This window comes from Pangasianodon hypophthalmus, chromosome 10, assembly GCF_027358585.1.
Source record: "Pangasianodon hypophthalmus isolate fPanHyp1 chromosome 10, fPanHyp1.pri, whole genome shotgun sequence".
Lineage (NCBI taxonomy): Eukaryota > Metazoa > Chordata > Actinopteri > Siluriformes > Pangasiidae > Pangasianodon > Pangasianodon hypophthalmus.
Window position 1 is genome coordinate 1,875,718 of NC_069719.1, and position 22,541 is coordinate 1,898,258.

Consider the following 22,541-nt stretch of genomic DNA (forward strand, 5'->3'; position numbering starts at 1 on the left):
TTGATCTCTGTCTGCAATATGTTTCAATTTTGGAGAGGCCAATGACAACAGTAAAGTCACTCCTACTCTAGGGTGTTTATTCACAGGCACATTTCAATGAATTTGGAGATGACTTTGGTATTTCCCAACCAACTATGAGCCAAATAATGCCACCTGCCTTACATGCATTCATGTTGCTCACGCTCTAGTACATCATATTTCCAAATATGGCAGCAGAAAAAGACAACAATGAGGGGTTTTCACACCATCACAGGTTTTCCAAATGTCACTGGAGCAATAGATTGCATACATATAACCATAAAATCACCCATTTTCAAGAGAAGCTTGTTAACATACTGCGTATGGCAACTTAAGGGCATTTCTTAATGTGAATGTGTGCATGAGTAGGGCAATTTAGAATGTGTAGAATTTATCGACATCCATTGCACATACTTGTAAGCCATGGCAATTTTCTAGTGAATAATGGCAATTCTTAGGCACAGACACAGAATTCATTCTACACACGTTAATCTACAGACCCCAGGAAAGGAAACTTAATAATTCTGATAGTTGAACATCAGGAGAAACAAAGCTGGTTCCCCCCAGGATGAGGAATGGTGGACAAGCTCTATACTGTTGCACAGCTCTGAACCAAATCTGAGGCCATGGTTCTCTCCCAGAAAAGAGTGGAATGCTCTCTTCGGGTTAGAGGCGACTCGCAGAGTAGATTAATTATCTAGACTTTAAACAAGAGAGTGTAACTTAACTTATAGACTCCAGAGTGCCACAATAAAAAAGAGCAATTATCAAGAAATTGCTAGTGCCATGGATGACGGAGAAGATACGTGTGCTGATGATGACCTGAGACTCTGCCTTCAGAGCAGGTGACAAAGTGGCACTAATAACAGCGAGGGCCAAACTCTCCAGGGCCATCAGATAGGCAAAGCACGCACACGCCCAGAGTATCCACGGCCACTTCCAAGACAGCGGTGACAAGCAGTGCATGTGGCAGGTCATCCCGACCATCACAAGCTACAGGACAACATCACCTGCCTGTGACAGTGATGCCTACCTTCCAGATGTGCTGATAACTTTTACGCTTGGTTTGAGGTGCAGAATGATGGGATGGCAAGGAAGACCGCCGCTCCTCCCAGCTATAAGATACTGTGCTTTACCAAGGCTGATGTGAAGAAAACTCTATGCAGAGCCAACTCATGGAAAGCTGCTAGACCAGACAATATTCCTAGCTCAGAGGATGTGCAGACTAGTTGGCAGATGTTCTCACTTTCATCTTCAATAACTCCCTGAGCAGCGCGGTGATTCCAGTGTGCCTCAAGGCCACCACCATCGTCCCCGTGCTGGAGAAGTCTTCAGTGTCCAGCCTCAACGACTACCATCCCATGACACCATAAAAAGAGCGATTATCAAGTAGCCATGGATGACGGAGAAGATACGTGTGCTGATGATGACCTGAGACTCCGCCTTCAGAGGAGATGACAAAGTGGCACTGATAACAGCGAGGGCCAAACTGTCCCGGGCATGTGCTTATAACTTTTACGATTTGTTTGAGGTGCAGAATGATGGGATGGCAAGGAAGACCACTGCTCCTCCCAGCTGTAAGATACTGTGCTTTACCAAGGCTGATGTGAAGAAAACTCTATGCAGAGCCAACTCATGGAAAGCTGCTAGACCAGACATTATTCCTGGCTCAGACGATGTGCAGACTAGTTGGCAGATGTTCTCACTTACATCTTCAATATCTCCCTCAGCAGCACCGTCATTCCAATGTGTCTCAAGACCACCTCAATGACTCAAAGACCATCAAGACCCTGCTGTCCCCTCACTGGCACCCCTGCAGTTCGCATATGCTCAACAGATTATGCCATTGCCACTACACTCCATCTGGCCCTCACTCACCTGGACAAAATGGACATGTACGTTCGAATGCTGTTCATAGACTTTAGCTAAGCAATCAACACTATAACTCATCAGCAACTGATTGGAAAGCTTAGCTTGCTGGGCCTGAACACCTCCCTCTGCAACTGGATCCTGGACTTCCTGACTGGGAGACCTCAGTCCGGATCGGAAGCAGCATCTCCAACACCATCACACTGAGCATTGGAGCCCCCAAGGGCTGTGTGCTTAGTTCACTGCTGTTCACTCTGCTGACTCACAACTGTACAGCAATGCACAGCTCAAATCACATCATCAAGTTCACTGATGACATGACAATGGTGGGTCTCATCAGCAAGAACAACTTGCCACCATACAGAGAGGAGGTGTAGCGGCTAACAGACTGGTGCAGAGCCAACAACCTGTCTCTAAACATGCGCAAAACAAAAGAGATGGTTGTGGACTTCAGGAGAGCACAGAGCGACCACTCTGAACATCGACGGCTCCTCCGTGGAGATCATCAAGAGCACCAAATTCCTTGGTGTTCAGTTCGTGGAGAACCTCACCTGGTCCCTCAACACAAGCTTTATAGCCGAGAAAGCCCAGCAGCGTCTCTACTTTCTACGAAGACTGAGAAAAGCCTATGTCACACCCCCCATCCTCACCGCATTCTAAAGAGGAACTATCGAGAGCATCCTGAGCATACGCATCACTGCCTAATTTGGAAATTGCACCGTTGTGGATCACAAGACCCTGCAGCTGATAGCGAGGACAGCAGAAAAAAATCATACGAGTTTCTCTTCCCTCCATCATAGACATTTACACCACACACTGCATCTGCAAAGCCACCAGCATTGTGGATGACCACATGCACCCCTCACATAAACTCTTGACCCTGCTTCTGTCTGGCAAAAAGTACCGAAGCATTCAGGGCCTCACAGCCAGACTGTGTAACAGTTTCTGACACGCAAGCACAAATACACACACACACACACACACACAAACTCATACTCAACTGAACAACATTCCATTCCCTTTGCAATTTTTGCACATTTCTTTCTTAAATTGCTGCTAAAACACCATACACAATATACTGTATTGACCACCTGCACTCTTGCTGCCAACACTATATTTATTATAGTAAATACATAGTGTCATAGTATATTTACATTTACAGCGTTTTACTATTCTATTGTTATATCTTTTAGCACAACCTCTTACATATGGCACTTCATCCACTTTATTCACACTAGAACTGTGCACTGGTGGGTGCTGCACTGTCCTTTACTGTGCTTATTGTCCACATGACATGACTTGAATATAGATCAATACATAGTAATGAAGGACTGAAATTAAAGAAGAGTGAACCACAGGTATGTAAGATCACCTGTAAAGTTCCAGTGTGCGATGAATCCTCTTCGGTTAACAGAGCTATCGCTGAAGAAAAACACAGTTAGGGTGTTCCTGCTCGAGCTGAATGTCTTCCTTCCATATCCACACACAGTTCCCAATAACAGAGATGACGTGGAAGGGCCGTCGTACACACGTACAGCATCACACCCACAGCCTGAGCATGACTCGATACTGAAAAGAACACACATTTACCTTTACATTTAAATGTACTCCATTTAAAAGATGCTCTTATCCAAATGGCTTACAGAAGTGCTTTGTTATCTGTTTGGACAATGTTTATTATGTTAGTGCCCGAAAGAGTAAATATACCAAAATGCTAAGACTCTGCCAGAAACAGGATATTTAATTAAATATGTGCAGGGGTTGTATATGTAGTTGTCTATTGAAGAAGTGGGTCTGGGTGATTGCACTATTGTGATGCCATTTGGCCTAAATCATATATGTTTTTTTTCTGAACAAAGAATCTAATATAATTTTAATGTGATAAGTATGCATTTAAACATTGAGTGTGTGTTAACCCATCTCAAGCAGAAAAAAATTCATTTTTACGAGGTTTCTTTTCTCACAGTGGCTGCATTTTCCTCTTAAAGGAGTATAAGGCTTGCGAATTTTAACATAGAAATTGCAAATAAAAAATATGAGGCTAAACTGCATCCATGCTAATGGCATGAAGATATTAAGGACATTCCAATGAGTTACTGAATGAAGGAGTTTGTTTACATTAATTTAATTTTAATACCTAATATTTGTAACAGTGTTGTTTTACAAAGTGACTCCATCTGACAAACTCGCATTATAAAAAAACAGGCTAACCAGAAAGAAGCATTAATATATTTTTCACATTTACTTAAGGACGTGTAATTTATCAGCAAGTAAAAATGAAGGAAAGTAATTTCTTACTCAACAGACATGAAGGTTAACGAAACCACCTGCTGCTCAGGGCTCACGAGCCTCCATTTGCAATTTGTACCCTCAGGATAATTATTGGGAAAATTGGGGCTAAAAAATTCCCCTTGTGACTGAGTCAGATCTCCACCACATGGATCTCCACCTGAAAAATATCACACTTCTATCACAATATCAACATTTAAATGCTGTATCACTCTGCAGTGACAGCAGAGGATCAGTTATTTATTTATTCAAACTTATCTACACCAAGCATATGCCAATAAACAAGTTAACATTGTCATAATTTTGCAGCTCTTTTTACTTTTTTAATATACTGTTTCAAAATTCGGAACATAATTAATAAATTATCCCTCATTTGGGGCATTAGTTCATCATTTCATGGTTCACTTCATAATGTTGATCTTTTTAGAGTCATCTCTCAACTACCATTATAATGAAATTCTAATCACAAACTTGTAGAATACAAAGATTAATGAAAAAACAAAGCAAAACAAAAAACACTCAGAATTTCTGAATTTGGCAAAGAATTTCATTAATATTATATTCACTTATATTAAATGGTTAATGGCAAACCTGCATTATAGTAGTATTATAGCCATCAACTAATATAGTACTCAAAGTCATGCTCCAGCCTTGTGTCTGTGACTAAACCAATCCTCTGTTTTCTGTCTGTTTTGATTAGTGTTTTGATTATAGCCTGCTTCACGTTTACAGAGTTAGTCTTGTCTAGTTTATGCCTGTTTGCTGCTTGCTAGACCATTTACCTGCGTCATGTTTCTGAGTATAGCGTAGCTCTTTGGCTTGCCTGCTACACTCATTTTAATAAAACCAGAAAACCTGAACTTTCATCTGTCTGTCCACTTCAAGACACTAGCATAAACGGGCCAGTCATTAAATTATTTTTATTAAAGTTATGCTACATTTGATATTTAAGTATATTAAACATTAGTTTTCCAGGTTGTTAGCAACCTGACTAGCTGCTCTTTTCCCTCTTATTAACTTTGAGAGAGGAAAAAAAGGTTTGGTGAGGGAACGACTGTTTATAGCTGTTATAACATAAGTGAGAACATGAACTAACTTGTTTCAGGATTTTCCACAATATTTCCAACTTTAAAATGTAACCACTGTAACTGCTGTTGTATAAGAGGAATAAAACACTTTGAGACATGCTGTTATAGGCAAACAGTCAACTTGTGAACAGTGAATTCACATCATCACACCACCCCGTCTCTGATTATCTCTTATTATAAATAAACTCTTAAAAATTCATGTAAATATACCTGATGATGGTGTTGCTGTTTCAGGGACAGATGTGGAACAGTAATCTGTTAGAGAGATCATATTAAGAAACAAACATTATTAGGCTTTTTTTTATTTATATATCAGTGGGTGTTGCACATTATCTTAAGGAACTGAAACTACGAATGTGTCCTTGGGATATTTTTTAATCATTAAATCTTGACATTTTTCTCACCATTATAATCATAGCAGCAGTTTCTGTTGTCCTGACAGTCGCTGTTGCAGGAACACACACTGAGATTGTTACCACAGTTATACCTGCAGGATGGGGAATCTGTTCAAAGAACAAAATATGTTTAAGACCAAAAATGTATAAGCTATAACGTTGGTTGCCCAGTATATAATTGTATACAATGCACTCCAAATGTAGTCATAAGAAAGCAAGAGATGATTTGTCTCTGACATTCGCTTCTTTCATTTTGTGCTGGACCTTTGAGGATCCTAAAAAGAGTGTCAGCATATGTGGCCATTAGCAGAGGGCAACTGAAAGTGAAGAGAGCGAGTTGGTAAGTAACCAGGTTTATTTGCATGTAAAAAGTTTTTTTTTTTTGGTATTTTCTCAATACTGGGCCACAAGTACTTGCTCTCTGTTGATGGAGAGGGGTATTGTCCTGGGCAGATATGACACACAAGTTTCTATGAATAGAATGTGATATGACAAGTGAATCTTGTGTGTGAGGATGTGCGTATGTTTACAACTATTCATCATACCATGTGAATTGCAGAAACAACTAGTGGTAGAAAAGTGTAACTGTAAATAAAAGGATTATGAGGAGCTCCCATCCCAATTAATATGTCATCATTTAAATTCATTTCATTCATCATTTTATCAGTGGGTTTCATTTGCCGAGTGCAATTTTAGTTGATCTCTGTCTGCAATATGTTTCAATTTTGGAGAGGCCAATGACAACAGTAAAGTCACTCCTACTCTAGGGTGTTTATTCACAGGCACATTTCAATGAATTTGGAGATGACTTTGGTATTTCCCAACCAACTATGAGCCAAATAATGCCACCTGCCTTACATGCATTCATGTTGCTCACGCTCTAGTACATCATATTTCCAAATATGGCAGCAGAAAAAGACAACAATGAGGGATTTTCACACCATCACAGGTTTTCCAAATGTCACTGGAGCAATAGATTGCATACATATAACCATAAAATCACCCATTTTCAAGAGAAGCTTGTTAACATACTGCGTATGGCAACTTAAGGGCATTTCTTAATGTGAATGTGTGCATGAGTAGGGCAATTTAGAATGTGTAGAATTTATCGACATCCATTGCACATACTTGTAAGCCATGGCAATTTTCTAGTGAATAATGGCAATTCTTAGGCACAGACACAGAATTCATTCTACACACGTTAATCTACAGACCCCAGGAAAGGAAACTTAATAATTCTGATAGTTGAACATCAGGAGAAACAAAGCTGGTTCCCCCCAGGATGAGGAATGGTGGACAAGCTCTATACTGTTGCACAGCTCTGAACCAAATCTGAGGCCATGGTTCTCTCCCAGAAAAGAGTGGAATGCTCTCTTCGGGTTAGAGGCGACTCGCAGAGTAGATTAATTATCTAGACTTTAAACAAGAGAGTGTAACTTAACTTATAGACTCCAGAGTGCCACAATAAAAAAGAGCAATTATCAAGAAATTGCTAGTGCCATGGATGACGGAGAAGATACGTGTGCTGATGATGACCTGAGACTCTGCCTTCAGAGCAGGTGACAAAGTGGCACTAATAACAGCGAGGGCCAAACTCTCCAGGGCCATCAGATAGGCAAAGCACGCACACGCCCAGAGTATCCACGGCCACTTCCAAGACAGCAGTGACAAGCAGTGCATGTGGCAGGTCATCCCGACCATCACAAGCTACAGGACAACATCACCTGCCTGTGACAGTGATGCCTACCTTCCAGATGTGCTGATAACTTTTACGCTTGGTTTGAGGTGCAGAATGATGGGATGGCAAGGAAGACCGCCGCTCCTCCCAGCTATAAGATACTGTGCTTTACCAAGGCTGATGTGAAGAAAACTCTATGCAGAGCCAACTCATGGAAAGCTGCTAGACCAGACAATATTCCTAGCTCAGAGGATGTGCAGACTAGTTGGCAGATGTTCTCACTTTCATCTTCAATAACTCCCTGAGCAGCGCGGTGATTCCAGTGTGCCTCAAGGCCACCACCATCGTCCCCGTGCTGGAGAAGTCTTCAGTGTCCAGCCTCAACGACTACCATCCCATGACACCATAAAAAGAGCGATTATCAAGTAGCCATGGATGACGGAGAAGATACGTGTGCTGATGATGACCTGAGACTCCGCCTTCAGAGGAGATGACAAAGTGGCACTGATAACAGCGAGGGCCAAACTGTCCCGGGCATGTGCTTATAACTTTTACGATTTGTTTGAGGTGCAGAATGATGGGATGGCAAGGAAGACCACTGCTCCTCCCAGCTGTAAGATACTGTGCTTTACCAAGGCTGATGTGAAGAAAACTCTATGCAGAGCCAACTCATGGAAAGCTGCTAGACCAGACATTATTCCTGGCTCAGACGATGTGCAGACTAGTTGGCAGATGTTCTCACTTACATCTTCAATATCTCCCTCAGCAGCACCGTCATTCCAATGTGTCTCAAGACCACCTCAATGACTCAAAGACCATCAAGACCCTGCTGTCCCCTCACTGGCACCCCTGCAGTTCGCATATGCTCAACAGATTATGCCATTGCCACTACACTCCATCTGGCCCTCACTCACCTGGACAAAATGGACATGTACGTTCGAATGCTGTTCATAGACTTTAGCTAAGCAATCAACACTATAACTCATCAGCAACTGATTGGAAAGCTTAGCTTGCTGGGCCTGAACACCTCCCTCTGCAACTGGATCCTGGACTTCCTGACTGGGAGACCTCAGTCCGGATCGGAAGCAGCATCTCCAACACCATCACACTGAGCATTGGAGCCCCCAAGGGCTGTGTGCTTAGTTCACTGCTGTTCACTCTGCTGACTCACAACTGTACAGCAATGCACAGCTCAAATCACATCATCAAGTTCACTGATGACATGACAATGGTGGGTCTCATCAGCAAGAACAACTTGCCACCATACAGAGAGGAGGTGTAGCGGCTAACAGACTGGTGCAGAGCCAACAACCTGTCTCTAAACATGCGCAAAACAAAAGAGATGGTTGTGGACTTCAGGAGAGCACAGAGCGACCACTCTGAACATCGACGGCTCCTCCGTGGAGATCATCAAGAGCACCAAATTCCTTGGTGTTCAGTTCGTGGAGAACCTCACCTGGTCCCTCAACACAAGCTTTATAGCCGAGAAAGCCCAGCAGCGTCTCTACTTTCTACGAAGACTGAGAAAAGCCTATGTCACACCCCCCATCCTCACCGCATTCTAAAGAGGAACTATCGAGAGCATCCTGAGCATACGCATCACTGCCTAATTTGGAAATTGCACCGTTGTGGATCACAAGACCCTGCAGCTGATAGCGAGGACAGCAGAAAAAAATCATACGAGTTTCTCTTCCCTCCATCATAGACATTTACACCACACACTGCATCTGCAAAGCCACCAGCATTGTGGATGACCACATGCACCCCTCACATAAACTCTTGACCCTGCTTCTGTCTGGCAAAAAGTACCGAAGCATTCAGGGCCTCACAGCCAGACTGTGTAACAGTTTCTGACACGCAAGCACAAATACACACACACACACACACACACAAACTCATACTCAACTGAACAACATTCCATTCCCTTTGCAATTTTTGCACATTTCTTTCTTAAATTGCTGCTAAAACACCATACACAATATACTGTATTGACCACCTGCACTCTTGCTGCCAACACTATATTTATTATAGTAAATACATAGTGTCATAGTATATTTACATTTACAGCGTTTTACTATTCTATTGTTATATCTTTTAGCACAACCTCTTACATATGGCACTTCATCCACTTTATTCACACTAGAACTGTGCACTGGTGGGTGCTGCACTGTCCTTTACTGTGCTTATTGTCCACATGACATGACTTGAATATAGATCAATACATAGTAATGAAGGACTGAAATTAAAGAAGAGTGAACCACAGGTATGTAAGATCACCTGTAAAGTTCCAGTGTGCGATGAATCCTCTTCGGTTAACAGAGCTATCGCTGAAGAAAAACACAGTTAGGGTGTTCCTGCTCGAGCTGAATGTCTTCCTTCCATATCCACACACAGTTCCCAATAACAGAGATGACGTGGAAGGGCCGTCGTACACACGTACAGCATCACACCCACAGCCTGAGCATGACTCGATACTGAAAAGAACACACATTTACCTTTACATTTAAATGTACTCCATTTAAAAGATGCTCTTATCCAAATGGCTTACAGAAGTGCTTTGTTATCTGTTTGGACAATGTTTATTATGTTAGTGCCCGAAAGAGTAAATATACCAAAATGCTAAGACTCTGCCAGAAACAGGATATTTAATTAAATATGTGCAGGGGTTGTATATGTAGTTGTCTATTGAAGAAGTGGGTCTGGGTGATTGCACTATTGTGATGCCATTTGGCCTAAATCATATATGTTTTTTTTCTGAACAAAGAATCTAATATAATTTTAATGTGATAAGTATGCATTTAAACATTGAGTGTGTGTTAACCCATCTCAAGCAGAAAAAAATTCATTTTTACGAGGTTTCTTTTCTCACAGTGGCTGCATTTTCCTCTTAAAGGAGTATAAGGCTTGCGAATTTTAACATAGAAATTGCAAATAAAAAATATGAGGCTAAACTGCATCCATGCTAATGGCATGAAGATATTAAGGACATTCCAATGAGTTACTGAATGAAGGAGTTTGTTTACATTAATTTAATTTTAATACCTAATATTTGTAACAGTGTTGTTTTACAAAGTGACTCCATCTGACAAACTCGCATTATAAAAAAACAGGCTAACCAGAAAGAAGCATTAATATATTTTTCACATTTACTTAAGGACGTGTAATTTATCAGCAAGTAAAAATGAAGGAAAGTAATTTCTTACTCAACAGACATGAAGGTTAACGAAACCACCTGCTGCTCAGGGCTCACGAGCCTCCATTTGCAATTTGTACCCTCAGGATAATTATTGGGAAAATTGGGGCTAAAAAATTCCCCTTGTGACTGAGTCAGATCTCCACCACATGGATCTCCACCTGAAAAATATCACACTTCTATCACAATATCAACATTTAAATGCTGTATCACTCTGCAGTGACAGCAGAGGATCAGTTATTTATTTATTCAAACTTATCTACACCAAGCATATGCCAATAAACAAGTTAACATTGTCATAATTTTGCAGCTCTTTTTACTTTTTTAATATACTGTTTCAAAATTCGGAACATAATTAATAAATTATCCCTCATTTGGGGCATTAGTTCATCATTTCATGGTTCACTTCATAATGTTGATCTTTTTAGAGTCATCTCTCAACTACCATTATAATGAAATTCTAATCACAAACTTGTAGAATACAAAGATTAATGAAAAAACAAAGCAAAACAAAAAACACTCAGAATTTCTGAATTTGGCAAAGAATTTCATTAATATTATATTCACTTATATTAAATGGTTAATGGCAAACCTGCATTATAGTAGTATTATAGCCATCAACTAATATAGTACTCAAAGTCATGCTCCAGCCTTGTGTCTGTGACTAAACCAATCCTCTGTTTTCTGTCTGTTTTGATTAGTGTTTTGATTATAGCCTGCTTCACGTTTACAGAGTTAGTCTTGTCTAGTTTATGCCTGTTTGCTGCTTGCTAGACCATTTACCTGCGTCATGTTTCTGAGTATAGCGTAGCTCTTTGGCTTGCCTGCTACACTCATTTTAATAAAACCAGAAAACCTGAACTTTCATCTGTCTGTCCACTTCAAGACACTAGCATAAACGGGCCAGTCATTAAATTATTTTTATTAAAGTTATGCTACATTTGATATTTAAGTATATTAAACATTAGTTTTCCAGGTTGTTAGCAACCTGACTAGCTGCTCTTTTCCCTCTTATTAACTTTGAGAGAGGAAAAAAAGGTTTGGTGAGGGAACGACTGTTTATAGCTGTTATAACATAAGTGAGAACATGAACTAACTTGTTTCAGGATTTTCCACAATATTTCCAACTTTAAAATGTAACCACTGTAACTGCTGTTGTATAAGAGGAATAAAACACTTTGAGACATGCTGTTATAGGCAAACAGTCAACTTGTGAACAGTGAATTCACATCATCACACCACCCCGTCTCTGATTATCTCTTATTATAAATAAACTCTTAAAAATTCATGTAAATATACCTGATGATGGTGTTGCTGTTTCAGGGACAGATGTGGAACAGTAATCTGTTAGAGAGATCATATTAAGAAACAAACATTATTAGGCTTTTTTTTATTTATATATCAATGGGTGTTGCACATTATCTTAAGGAACTGAAACTACGAATGTGTCCTTGGGATATTTTTTAATCATTAAATCTTGACATTTTTCTCACCATTATAATCATAGCAGCAGTTTCTGTTGTCCTGACAGTCGCTGTTGCAGGAACACACACTGAGATTGTTACCACAGTTATACCTGCAGGATGGGGAATCTGTTCAAAGAACAAAATATGTTTAAGACCAAAAATGTATAAGCTATAAGACTGGGTGCCCAGTATATAATTGTATACAATGCACTCCAAATGTAGTCATAAGAAACCAAGAGATGATTTATCTCTGACATTCGCTTCTTTACTTTTGTACTGGACTTTTGAGGATCCTAAAAAGAGTGTCAGCATATGTAGCCATTAGCAGAGGGAAACTTAAAGTGAAGAGAGCGAGTTGGTAAGTAACCAGGTTTATTTGCGTGTAAGAAGTTTTTTTTTTTTTGGTATTTTCGGAATACTGGGCCACAATTGCGTGCTCTCTGTTGATGGGGAGGCGTATTGTCATGAGAAGTTATGACACACAAGTTTCTATGAATAGAATGTGATATGTCAAATGATTCTTGTGTGTAATGATGTGCATATATTTAGAACTATTCATCACCATGTATGCAGAAACGACTAATGTTAGGAAAGTGTAATTGTAAATAAAAGGATTATGAGGAGCTCCCATCCCAATTAATATTTCATCATTTAAATTCATTTCATTCATTATTTTATCAGTGGATTTCATTTGCTGAGTGCAATTTTAGTTGATCTCTGCCTGCAATATGCTCCAATTTTGGAGAGGCCAATGACAACAGTAAAGTCACTCCTACTCTAGGGTTTTTTCCCCGGGCACATTTCAATGAATTTGGAGATGAGTTTGGTATTTCCCAACCAGCTATGAGCCAAATAATGCCACCTGCCTTACATGCATTCATGTTGCTCACGCTCTAGTACATCATATTTCCAAATATGGCAGCAGAAAAAGACAACAATGAGGGATTTTCACACCATCACAGGTTTTCCAAATGTCACTGGAGCAATAGATTGCATACATATAACCATAAAATCACCCATTTTCAACAGAAGCTTGTTAACATACTGTGCATGGCAACTTAAGGGCATTTCTTAATGTGAATGTGTGCATGAGTAGGGCAATTTAGAATGTGTAGGATTTATCAAGATCCATTGCACATCCTTGTGATACATGGCAATTTTCTAGTGAATAATGGCAATTCTTAGGCACAGACACAGAACTCATTCTACACACGTTGTTCTACAGACCCCAGGAAAGGAAACTTAATAATTCTGATAGTTGAACTTCAGGAGAAACAAAGCTGGTTCAGGCCAGGCTGAGGAATAGTGGAAAAGCTCTATACTGTTGCACAGCTTTGAACCAATGGTAAAGCCTTCCACTTCCCAAGTGCTTATGACTGCACTACTCTCTCTTACATCCATTTTTTTCTATTGAAAAAACATGGGGAAGACACATTTTTGGACTGAACTGTCCATGTACAATATGAATGGAATTGTAAAATTTAAATTAAATAACACTTACCTATGAAAGCCCATTCTGCTCGAAAGCCTTTTTGAGTCCAGCTCCAATCACTGGAGAAAATGACGGTCATGTATCTGCTGCTGGAGTTGAATGAGTTTGTCTGATTTGCAGTCACAACACCCAAATGTGGATCCTCAGCAGTCAGACCATCATACATATGGACTGAGTCCCAGTTTGACTCCAAACTGAAGAAAGAATGCAAGTAAAAAAATGCAATATAATGTTCATTATAGTAAACTGGCTAAAATCAAACTAGCATTTTAGTAATACAAGAGAAGCACATTTGCATATGAACCTTTGTAATTAATCAGAATATAAAAAGGAAGGAAAATAACTTCTTACTCAACAAACGTGAAGGTTAATGAAACCACCTTCTGCTCAGGACCCTGCAGCCTCCATGTGCACCTAGCATTATTAGGATAATTATAGGGAAAATTGGGGCTGAAAAATTCCCCTTTTGATTGAGTCAAATTTCCACCACATGGACCTCCATCTGAAAAATATCAAACTTCTCTGTATATCAGTTTATAGTCACTGTAAATGCAGTATAACACTGACCTGGAAACTTTTCTACACTGGGACAGCAGGGATGTGCTAATGCACTTTTATGATTTTTAACAATATCATGTTTTAAACATCAATTGTTAATGAATTACTCCTCAGACTGAGCAAGGGTTCATTCATTGATCTTCAATAATGTCTCCAGGTTACGTATGTAACCATAGTTCCCAGAGAGAATGAGACGCTGCGTTGAAACGCTGTGGGAACGAGTATGCCCACGCCACCAGACTTACAAATCCCTGCCTATTGTGGAAGAGCACTGCTAGGGCGAGAGAACAAAAGAGCCCAGAGTGGCTTGCACGTCGAGGCCATAGAACCTGACATGAATCAGGGGTATGGACCACCCCACAGCCTTGCAGATGTCCTATACATGGACACCTGCCAGAAAGGCCTTGGAGGCCGCCACACTTCTAGTGGAGTCAGCCTTGACTCCCAAAGGCGAGGGGAGATCTCAGAGGACTCATAGGCCAGATAGATGGCATCCACAATCCACCGGCTGTGGGTCTGCTTAGTAGCGGGGAGACCTCGCTTAGGGGGACCATAGCACACAAACAAAGGGTCCGCTTCTCCCCACAGGGCAGCTCTGTGGACGTATGCGTTCAGTGCTCGCACTGGACACATATAATAAGCCTCTACTGGTCGGGTTCCCAAAAAGGGAGCAGGACAGAAGGCCTGGAGTATGACAGGCTGTGGTGTAGAGGAGGGAACTTTAGGAACATACTCCACTTGAGGGTGAAGAAACGCTTTGGCCAGGCCAGGCGCAAAGTCTAAATAAGAGGGGGCCACTGAGAGGGCCTGTAGATTCCCAACTGACGTGAGAGAAGAAATCGCCAGAAGATAGGATGTCTTCAAAGTGAGATGATGATCAGATATCTCCTCTACTCGAAAAGAGGTTTACAGAGAGCCTTCAGCACCACAGCCAGGTCCCACGGAGGGACACGAGATCGTACCAGAGGCCTCAGCCTCAGTGCACCGCGGATGAAACGTGTAACTAGGGGATGGTCTGCCCACAGACTGACCACTGGGGGGTCGTGGCAGGCAGGCCACATAAACCTTCAAGGCGGAGTGGGTCAACCCTGCGGAGAGTCGGGCCTGCAGGAACTCCAGCACTGTACCAACACTGCAGTTAACTGGGTCGAGCTGGCGGTTTCCGCACCAAGAAGTGAAAAGTTTCCACTTCAAGGCATACAGTTTCCTCGTTGAGGGAGCTCTGGATTGGAGAATGGTCTCAACAACCTCGGTTGAGAGACGGGAAGCTACGAATTGTGCCCCCTCAGAGGCCACACCCACAGCTTCCACAACTCCGGGCGGGGGTGGAAATCCGCCTGTGAGAGGAGGTCCCTCCTGACGGGGATCTCGCATGGAGGGCCATCGAGAAGGGAAATCAGGTCCGAGAACCATACTCGGCCTGGCCAGAAAGGGGCTACTAACCACAGACAGACCCCGTCCCTGCACACTCACTCCAGACCTCCCGGGAGCAAAGCAATCGGGGGAAGGGCTTACAGACGCAGCCTTGGCCAAGGCCGTACCATGGTATCCAGTCTGAGAGGAGCTGGATGAATCAGAGAGAACCAGAGGGGACAGTGCGACATCTCCTGAGTCTCAAAACAGATTCACCTGAGCCTGGCCAAACACTCTCCATATCTGTCTCTCCACCTCGGAGTGAAGCCTCATTCCCCAGGCCACGGCCCCTGCCTCGACAGGATGTCCGCTCCCATATTGAGATGTCCAGGGGTGTAAACTGCTCTCAAAGGGAGGAGTTTTCTCCTGGAACCACACAAGGACCTGGTGCGCCAGCCCGTAAAGCGAGCGTGAACACAGACCTCCCTGGCGGTTGACGTAAAAGACCACTGCTGTGTTGTCAAAGCGCACCAACACATGGCGATCTCTTTGGTCTGGGAGAAAGTGTTTTGATGCTAGAAACACGGCCAGCATCTCCAGGCAGCTGATGTGCCACGTGAGATGGCGGCCGTTCCACAGACCGATGGTCCTGAGCCACCACTGTAAGGGTCTCATGTACAGCGAGCCAAACGGTATCACGTTGGCCATCAGATCCAGCAGTCTCTGAAACTGCTTTACAGTGAGTGACCAGCCTTCTCTCACTCTCGTGACTGCCATGAGGATCGATTCGATCTGAGGAGGAGACAGACATGCCTGCATCGTGGTCGAATCCCCACCACGTGCAGATAAGCGGTTCTCCATACCGGAGAAAGCACACTTTTCTTGGCGTTTAGTCTTAACCCCAGCTCTTTCATGTGGGCGAGAACGACATTGTGACGCCGAACTGCCGCCTGCTCCGATTGAGCTAGTATCAACCAATCGTTGATATAATTCAGTATGCGGATGCCCTGGAGTCGCAGAGGAGCCAGAGCAGCATCCACATACTTCCTGAGAGTCCGGGGTGAGAGTGCCAGGCCGAGCGGAAGAACCCGATAGCGGTAAGCTTCGCCCCCAAAAGCAAACCTCAGGAACTTCCTGTGTCGGGGAAGGATGGAGATATGGAAATATTCGTGTTTTAGATCGATCGTGAAAAACCAGTCCTCGGACCCGATCCGAGCCACGACTTGATCGATTGTGAGCATCCTGAACATCAGTGGCATGACTCAGCGGTTCAAACGATGCAAATCTAAAATGGGACGCAACCCTCCATTCTTCATTGGAACGATGAAGCACCGGCTGTAGAACCCGGACTCCGATGTTGCGAGGAGGGACCACCTTGGTGGCCTTCTTCCTCAAGGGAGTGTTTAATTCTTGTTCCATTACCAGAGCCTGTCTTTTTTTTTTCTAAGGGGAAAGGATGCGGGGTTTGAAAGATGCACATTTGCATCTGCTAGCAGCTTGGAGGGCAATGCTGGAGCCTTCAGGGACGATGCCGAGCCAGGGGACAGATAGCTAGCCAGCATCTGTTCAACCTGGGGCATCGCCCTGTAACCCTGCTCACTCAGCCCCGCCACTTTAGCAAAATAGCTGGAGGTGGGACTGACGATACGGGTGGAACAAGGCCTCCCCCACGACCTAGACACCTCGGTGGGGAGGTCGGGGAAGAAAGGTAGTCTCCAGCGTGGAGGTGGCGGCTTACTCCGCAGAAAGCGTTCATCTAGCCTGCTTATCTGTGGCTCTTCCCGTTTCTCGGCGGGCCAGTCAATATTCAGCTGGGCCACAGCACGAGTAACCACCTCCAAGAGCTCCTCATACTGGGGAGATTGAGGGGGCGAATCCTCATTGACGCCCTCCACGTCAACCTCCTCGGAGGAAGAGAGGAGGGGCGTCGAGCCCTCTCCCTGGGGGGAAGAAACCGCAGTGCGGGCTTCCGATCCCAGAGAGAGGGCAGTGGATCTGGTGGGTGAGGAAGAAGATAGGGGCTGGCCCATCTCCATTCCCTCCATCAAATCCAACTGCAATCCCCACGAGTGCAGCCGCCACTCTGACTCAGCAGAAGCGGGGCCAGCACCACGAGGTACGCTGGTGAAGGCTCGCTTCTCAAAAAGAGCCTTCCGGGAGCGGAGCACACGCCGCGGCAAACGCCGCAGCCAGTTCTCTCGACAGCCGACCGGGCGTGCTCCGCTCCCAATCAGACCACAACAGACCATGTGTATCCCCACCCGTAATATAGCGCGGGCAGGGAGCCACACACGGCCTGAAACGCTGCCTGCTCTCGCCCGTATGTTTCGTCTTTGTGAAACAAACAAACAGTGTAAAATGATTTCTACCGACACACAGAGTGCGCGCTGAATGAATGAAAGCTCCTGCTGTATCCACCGGGCATGCTTTTAAGCTTCCTGGTTGCTACGTCACCCCGCCTGTGACGTCTCGCCCATCCATTGGACTAATTCAGAGCGTGGTCATGCTGAAGTCATTCCCATAACGTTTCGACGCAGCTCGAGTTCCTGAAGGGGAACTGCTTTATCCTGATGTTTCGTCTTAGTGAAACAAACAAACAGTTTAAAAGGATTTCTACAGACACACAGAGTGCGCGCTGAATGAATGAAAGCTCCCGCTGTATCCACCGCGCATGCTTTTAAGCTTCCTGGTCGCAATGTCACCCTGAAGGGGAACTGCTTTATCCTGATCAGGGTTGTGGTAGATCAGAAGCCAATCCGAGTAACACTGGGCATAAGGTGGGACAATTCACCCCGAATTGTACTCCAGTCCATCATAGGGCACCTGCATGTTTTTCGGACAATCTCTGGAGAACCCAGAGGAAACCCACATGAACACAGGGAGTGAACACAGAGAGTGTGTTCATATACAATACTGCACAGTACCGCAAGCTCAGATCCTGGATTTGTGAGTCAGCAATGGTAACTGATGTGCCACCATGCCACCAGGAGTGGTTCTGTCCACTATTTTTAACTTTGAAACTTTTTTGCTTTCAACATATTTTTCTTGTAATTTTTGCTACTCAGCATCTTCCACTTTCTAGACTTTTAGTCCCCATTATATTTTTATAGCTGTTATAACATAAGTGAGAACATGAACTAACTTGTTTCAGGAATATCCACAATATTGCCAACTTTAAAATGTAATCACTGTAACTGCTGTTGTATAAGAGGAATAAAACACTTTGAGACATGCTGTTATAGGCAAACAATCAACTTTAGGGTGATAACAGCAAATTCACATCATCACACCACCCCATCGCTGATTATCTCTTATAAAAGCACCACACCATGTATTTTATTCCTGTTCATGTGAATATACCTGATGATGGTGGTGTTGTTTCAGGGACAGATGTGGAACAGTAATCTGTTAGAGAGATCATATTAAGAAATAAAAATTATTAGGCTTTTTTTTATTTATATATCAATGGGTGTTGCACATTATCTTAAGGAACTGAATTTACAAATGTGTCCTTGGGATATTTTTTAATCATTAAATCTTGACATTTTTCTCACCATTATAATCATAGCAGCAGTTTCTGTTGTCCTGACAGTCACTGGTGCAGGAACACACACTGAGATTGTTACCACAGTTATACCTGCAGGATGGGGAATCTGTTCAAAGAACAAAATATGTTTAAGACCAAAAATGTATAAGCTATAAGACTGGTTGCCCAGTATGTAATTGTATACAATGCACTCCAAATGTAGTCATAAGAGATGATTTGTCTCTGACATTTGCTAATTTACTTTTGTACTGAACCTTTGAGGATCCTAAAAAGAGTGTCAGCATATGTAGCCATTACCAGAGGGAAACTTAAAGTGAAGAGAGCGAGTTGGTAAGTAACCAGGTTTATTTGCATGTAAGAAGGTTTTTTTTTGGTATTTTCGGAATACTGGGCCACAATTGCGTGCTCTCTGTTGATGGGGAGGCGTATTGTCCTGGGCAGGTATGACACACAAGTTTCTATGAATAGAATGTGATATGACAAGTGAATCTTGTGTGTTAGGATGTGCATATGTTTAGAACTATTCATCATACCATGTGTACTGCAGGAACAACTAGTGGTAGAAAAGTGTAACTGTAAATAAAAGGATTATGAGGAGCTCCCATCCCAATTAATATGTCATCATTTAAATTCATTTCATTCATCATTTTATCAGTGGGTTTCATTTGCCGAGTGCAATTTTAGTTGATCTCTGCCTCAATTTTGGAGAGGACAATGACAACAGAAAAGTCACTTCTACTCTAGGGTGTTTATTCACAGGCACAATTTGGAGATGAGCTTGGCACTTCCCAACCAACTATGAGCCAAATAATGCCGCCTGCCTTACAAGCTCTATACTGTTGCACAGCTCTGAACCAAATCTGAGGCCATGGTTCTCTCCCAGAAAAGAGTGGAATGCTCTCTTCGGGTTAGAGGTGACTCGCAGAGTAGATTAATTATCTAGACTTTAAACAAGAGAGTGTAACTTAACTTATAGACTCCAGATTGCCACAATAAAAAGAGCGATTATCAAGAAATTGCGAGTAGCCATGGAAGACGGAGAAGATACGTGTGCTGATGATGACCTGAGACTCTGCCTTCAGAGCAGGTGACAAAGTGGCACTAATAACAGAGAGGGCCAAACTCTCCAGGGCCATCAGACAGGCAAAGCACGCACACGCCCAGAGTATCCACGGCCACTTCCAAGACAGCGGTGACAAGCGGTGCATGTGGCAGGGCATCCCGACCATCACAAGCTACAGGACAACATCACCTGCCTGTGACAATGATGCCTACCTTCCAGATGTGCTGATAACTTTTACGCTTGGTTTGAGGTGCAGAATGATGGGATGGCAAGGAAGACCACCGCTCCTCCCAGCTATAAGATACTGTGCTTTACCAAGGCTGATGTGAAGAAAACTCTATGCAGAGCCAACTCATGGAAAGCTGCTAGACCAGACAATATTCCTAGCTCAGAGGATGTGCAGACTAGTTGGCAGATGTTCTCACTTTCATCTTCAATAACTCCCTGAGCAGCGCGGTGATTCCAGTGTGCCTCAAGGCCACCACCATCGTCCCCATGCTGGAGAAGTCTTCAGTGTCCAGCCTCAACGACTACCATCCCCTCACACACTGATCATCATGAAGTGCTTCGAGAGGCTAATCAAGGCTCATCAAGACCCTGCTGTCCCCTCACTGGCACCCCTGCAGTTCGCATATGCTCAACAGATTATGCCATTGCCACTACACTCCATCTGGCCCTCACCCACCTGGATAAAAAGGACATGTATGTTCGAATGCTGTTCATAGACTTTAGCTAAGCAATCAACACTAAAACTCATCAGCACCTGATTGGAATGCTGAGCCTGCTGGGCCTGAACACCTCCCTCTGCAACTGGGTCCTGGACTTCCTGAATGGGAGACCTCAGTCCGGATCGGAAGCAGCATCTCCAACACCATCACACTGAGCATTGGAGCCCCCAAGGGCTGTGTGCTTAGTTCACTGCTGTTCACTCTGCTGACTCACAACTGTACAGCAATGCACAGCTCAAATCACATCATCAAGTTCACTGATGACATGACAGTGGTGGGTCTCATCAGCAAGAACAACTTGTGAGCATACAGAGAGGGGGTGTAGCGGCTAACAGACTGGTGCAGAGCCAACAACCTGTCTCTAAACATGCGCAAAACAAAAGAGATGGTTGTGGACTTCAGGAGAGCAGTTCAGCTTCGACTTCAGCTGGTGGAGAACCTCACCTGGTCCCTGAACACAAGCTTTACAGCCAAGAAAGCCCAGCAGTGTCTCTACTTTCTACGAAGACTGCGAAAAGCCTATCTCCCACCCAAACCCCATCTTCACCACATTCTAAAGAGGAACTATCGAGAGCATCCTGAGCATACGCATCACTGCCTAATTTGGAAATTGCACCGTTGTGGATCACAAGACCCTGCAGCTGATAGCGAGGACAGCAGAAAAAAATCATACGAGTTTCTCTTCCCTCCATCATAGACATTTACACCACACACTGCATCCGCAAAGCCACCAGCATTGTGGATGACCACATGCATTCGTTTCGTGAGATTGTTACCACAGTTATACCTGCAGGATGGGGAATCTGTTCAAAGAACAAAATATGTTTAAGACCAAAAATGTATAAGCTATAAGACTGGTTGCCCAGTATATAATTGTATACAATGCACTCCAAATGTAGTCATAAGAAACCAAGAGATGATTTGTCTCTGACATTCGCTTCTTTACTTTTGTACTGGACTTTTCAGGATCCTAAAAAGAGTGTCAGCATATGTGGCTATTAGCAGAGGGCAACTGAAAGTGACGAGAGCGAGCTGGAAAGTAACCAGGTTTATTTGCGTGTAAGCATACTGGGCCACAATTGCATGCTCTCTGTTGATGGGGAGGCGTATTGTCACGAGAAGTTATGACACACAAGTTTCTATGAATAGAATGTGATATGTCAAATGATTCTTGTGTGTAATGATGTGCATATATTTAGAACTATTCATCACCATGTATGCAGAAACGACTAATGTTCGGAAAGTGTAATTGTAAATAAAAGGATTATGAGGAGCTCCCATCCCAATTAATATTTCATCATTTAAATTCATTTCATTCATTATTTTATCAGTGGATTTCATTTGCCGAGTGCAATTTTAGTTGATCTCTGCCTGCAATATGCTTCAATTGTGGAGAGGCCAATGACAACAGTAAAGTCACTCCTACTCTAGGGTGTTTATTCACAGGCACATTTCAATGAATTTGGAGATGAGTTTGGCATTTCCCAACCAACTATGAGCCAAATATGGCAGCAGAAAAAGACAACAATGAGGGATTTTTCACACCATCACGGGTTTTCCAAATGTCACTGGAGCAATAGATTGCACACATATAACCATAAAATCACCCATTTTCAACAGAAGCTTGTTAACATACTGTATATGGCAACTTAAGGTCATTTCTTAATATGAATGTACGGTTGTGCACGAGTAGGGTAAGTTAGAATGTGTAGGATTTATCGACATACATTGTACATGGCAATTTTCTAGTGAATAATGGCAATTCTTAGGCACAGATTTAGATCTTATTCTACACATGCTTTGG

At 43.1% G+C, this 22,541-nt stretch overlaps 1 protein-coding gene across 1 annotated transcript in view; it reads right to left on the reverse strand.

The window, feature by feature from the left end:
* Positions 1–22,541, reverse strand: part of LOC117598256 (cubilin-like) — a 133,024-nt gene that overhangs the window by 88,992 nt on the left and 21,491 nt on the right. Inside the window, exons 14-25 of the mRNA XM_053237502.1 lie at positions 18,954–19,052; positions 18,760–18,804; positions 13,840–13,990; positions 13,498–13,682; positions 12,024–12,122; positions 11,830–11,874; positions 10,541–10,691; positions 9,615–9,811; positions 5,669–5,767; positions 5,475–5,519; positions 4,186–4,336; positions 3,260–3,456 (exon numbers count right to left, since the gene is read on the reverse strand). Coding sequence (XP_053093477.1) covers positions 3,260–3,456; positions 4,186–4,336; positions 5,475–5,519; positions 5,669–5,767; positions 9,615–9,811; positions 10,541–10,691; positions 11,830–11,874; positions 12,024–12,122; positions 13,498–13,682; positions 13,840–13,990; positions 18,760–18,804; positions 18,954–19,052 — 1,464 coding nt within the window. The remainder of the gene's footprint in view (positions 1–3,259; positions 3,457–4,185; positions 4,337–5,474; positions 5,520–5,668; positions 5,768–9,614; positions 9,812–10,540; positions 10,692–11,829; positions 11,875–12,023; positions 12,123–13,497; positions 13,683–13,839; positions 13,991–18,759; positions 18,805–18,953; positions 19,053–22,541) is intronic.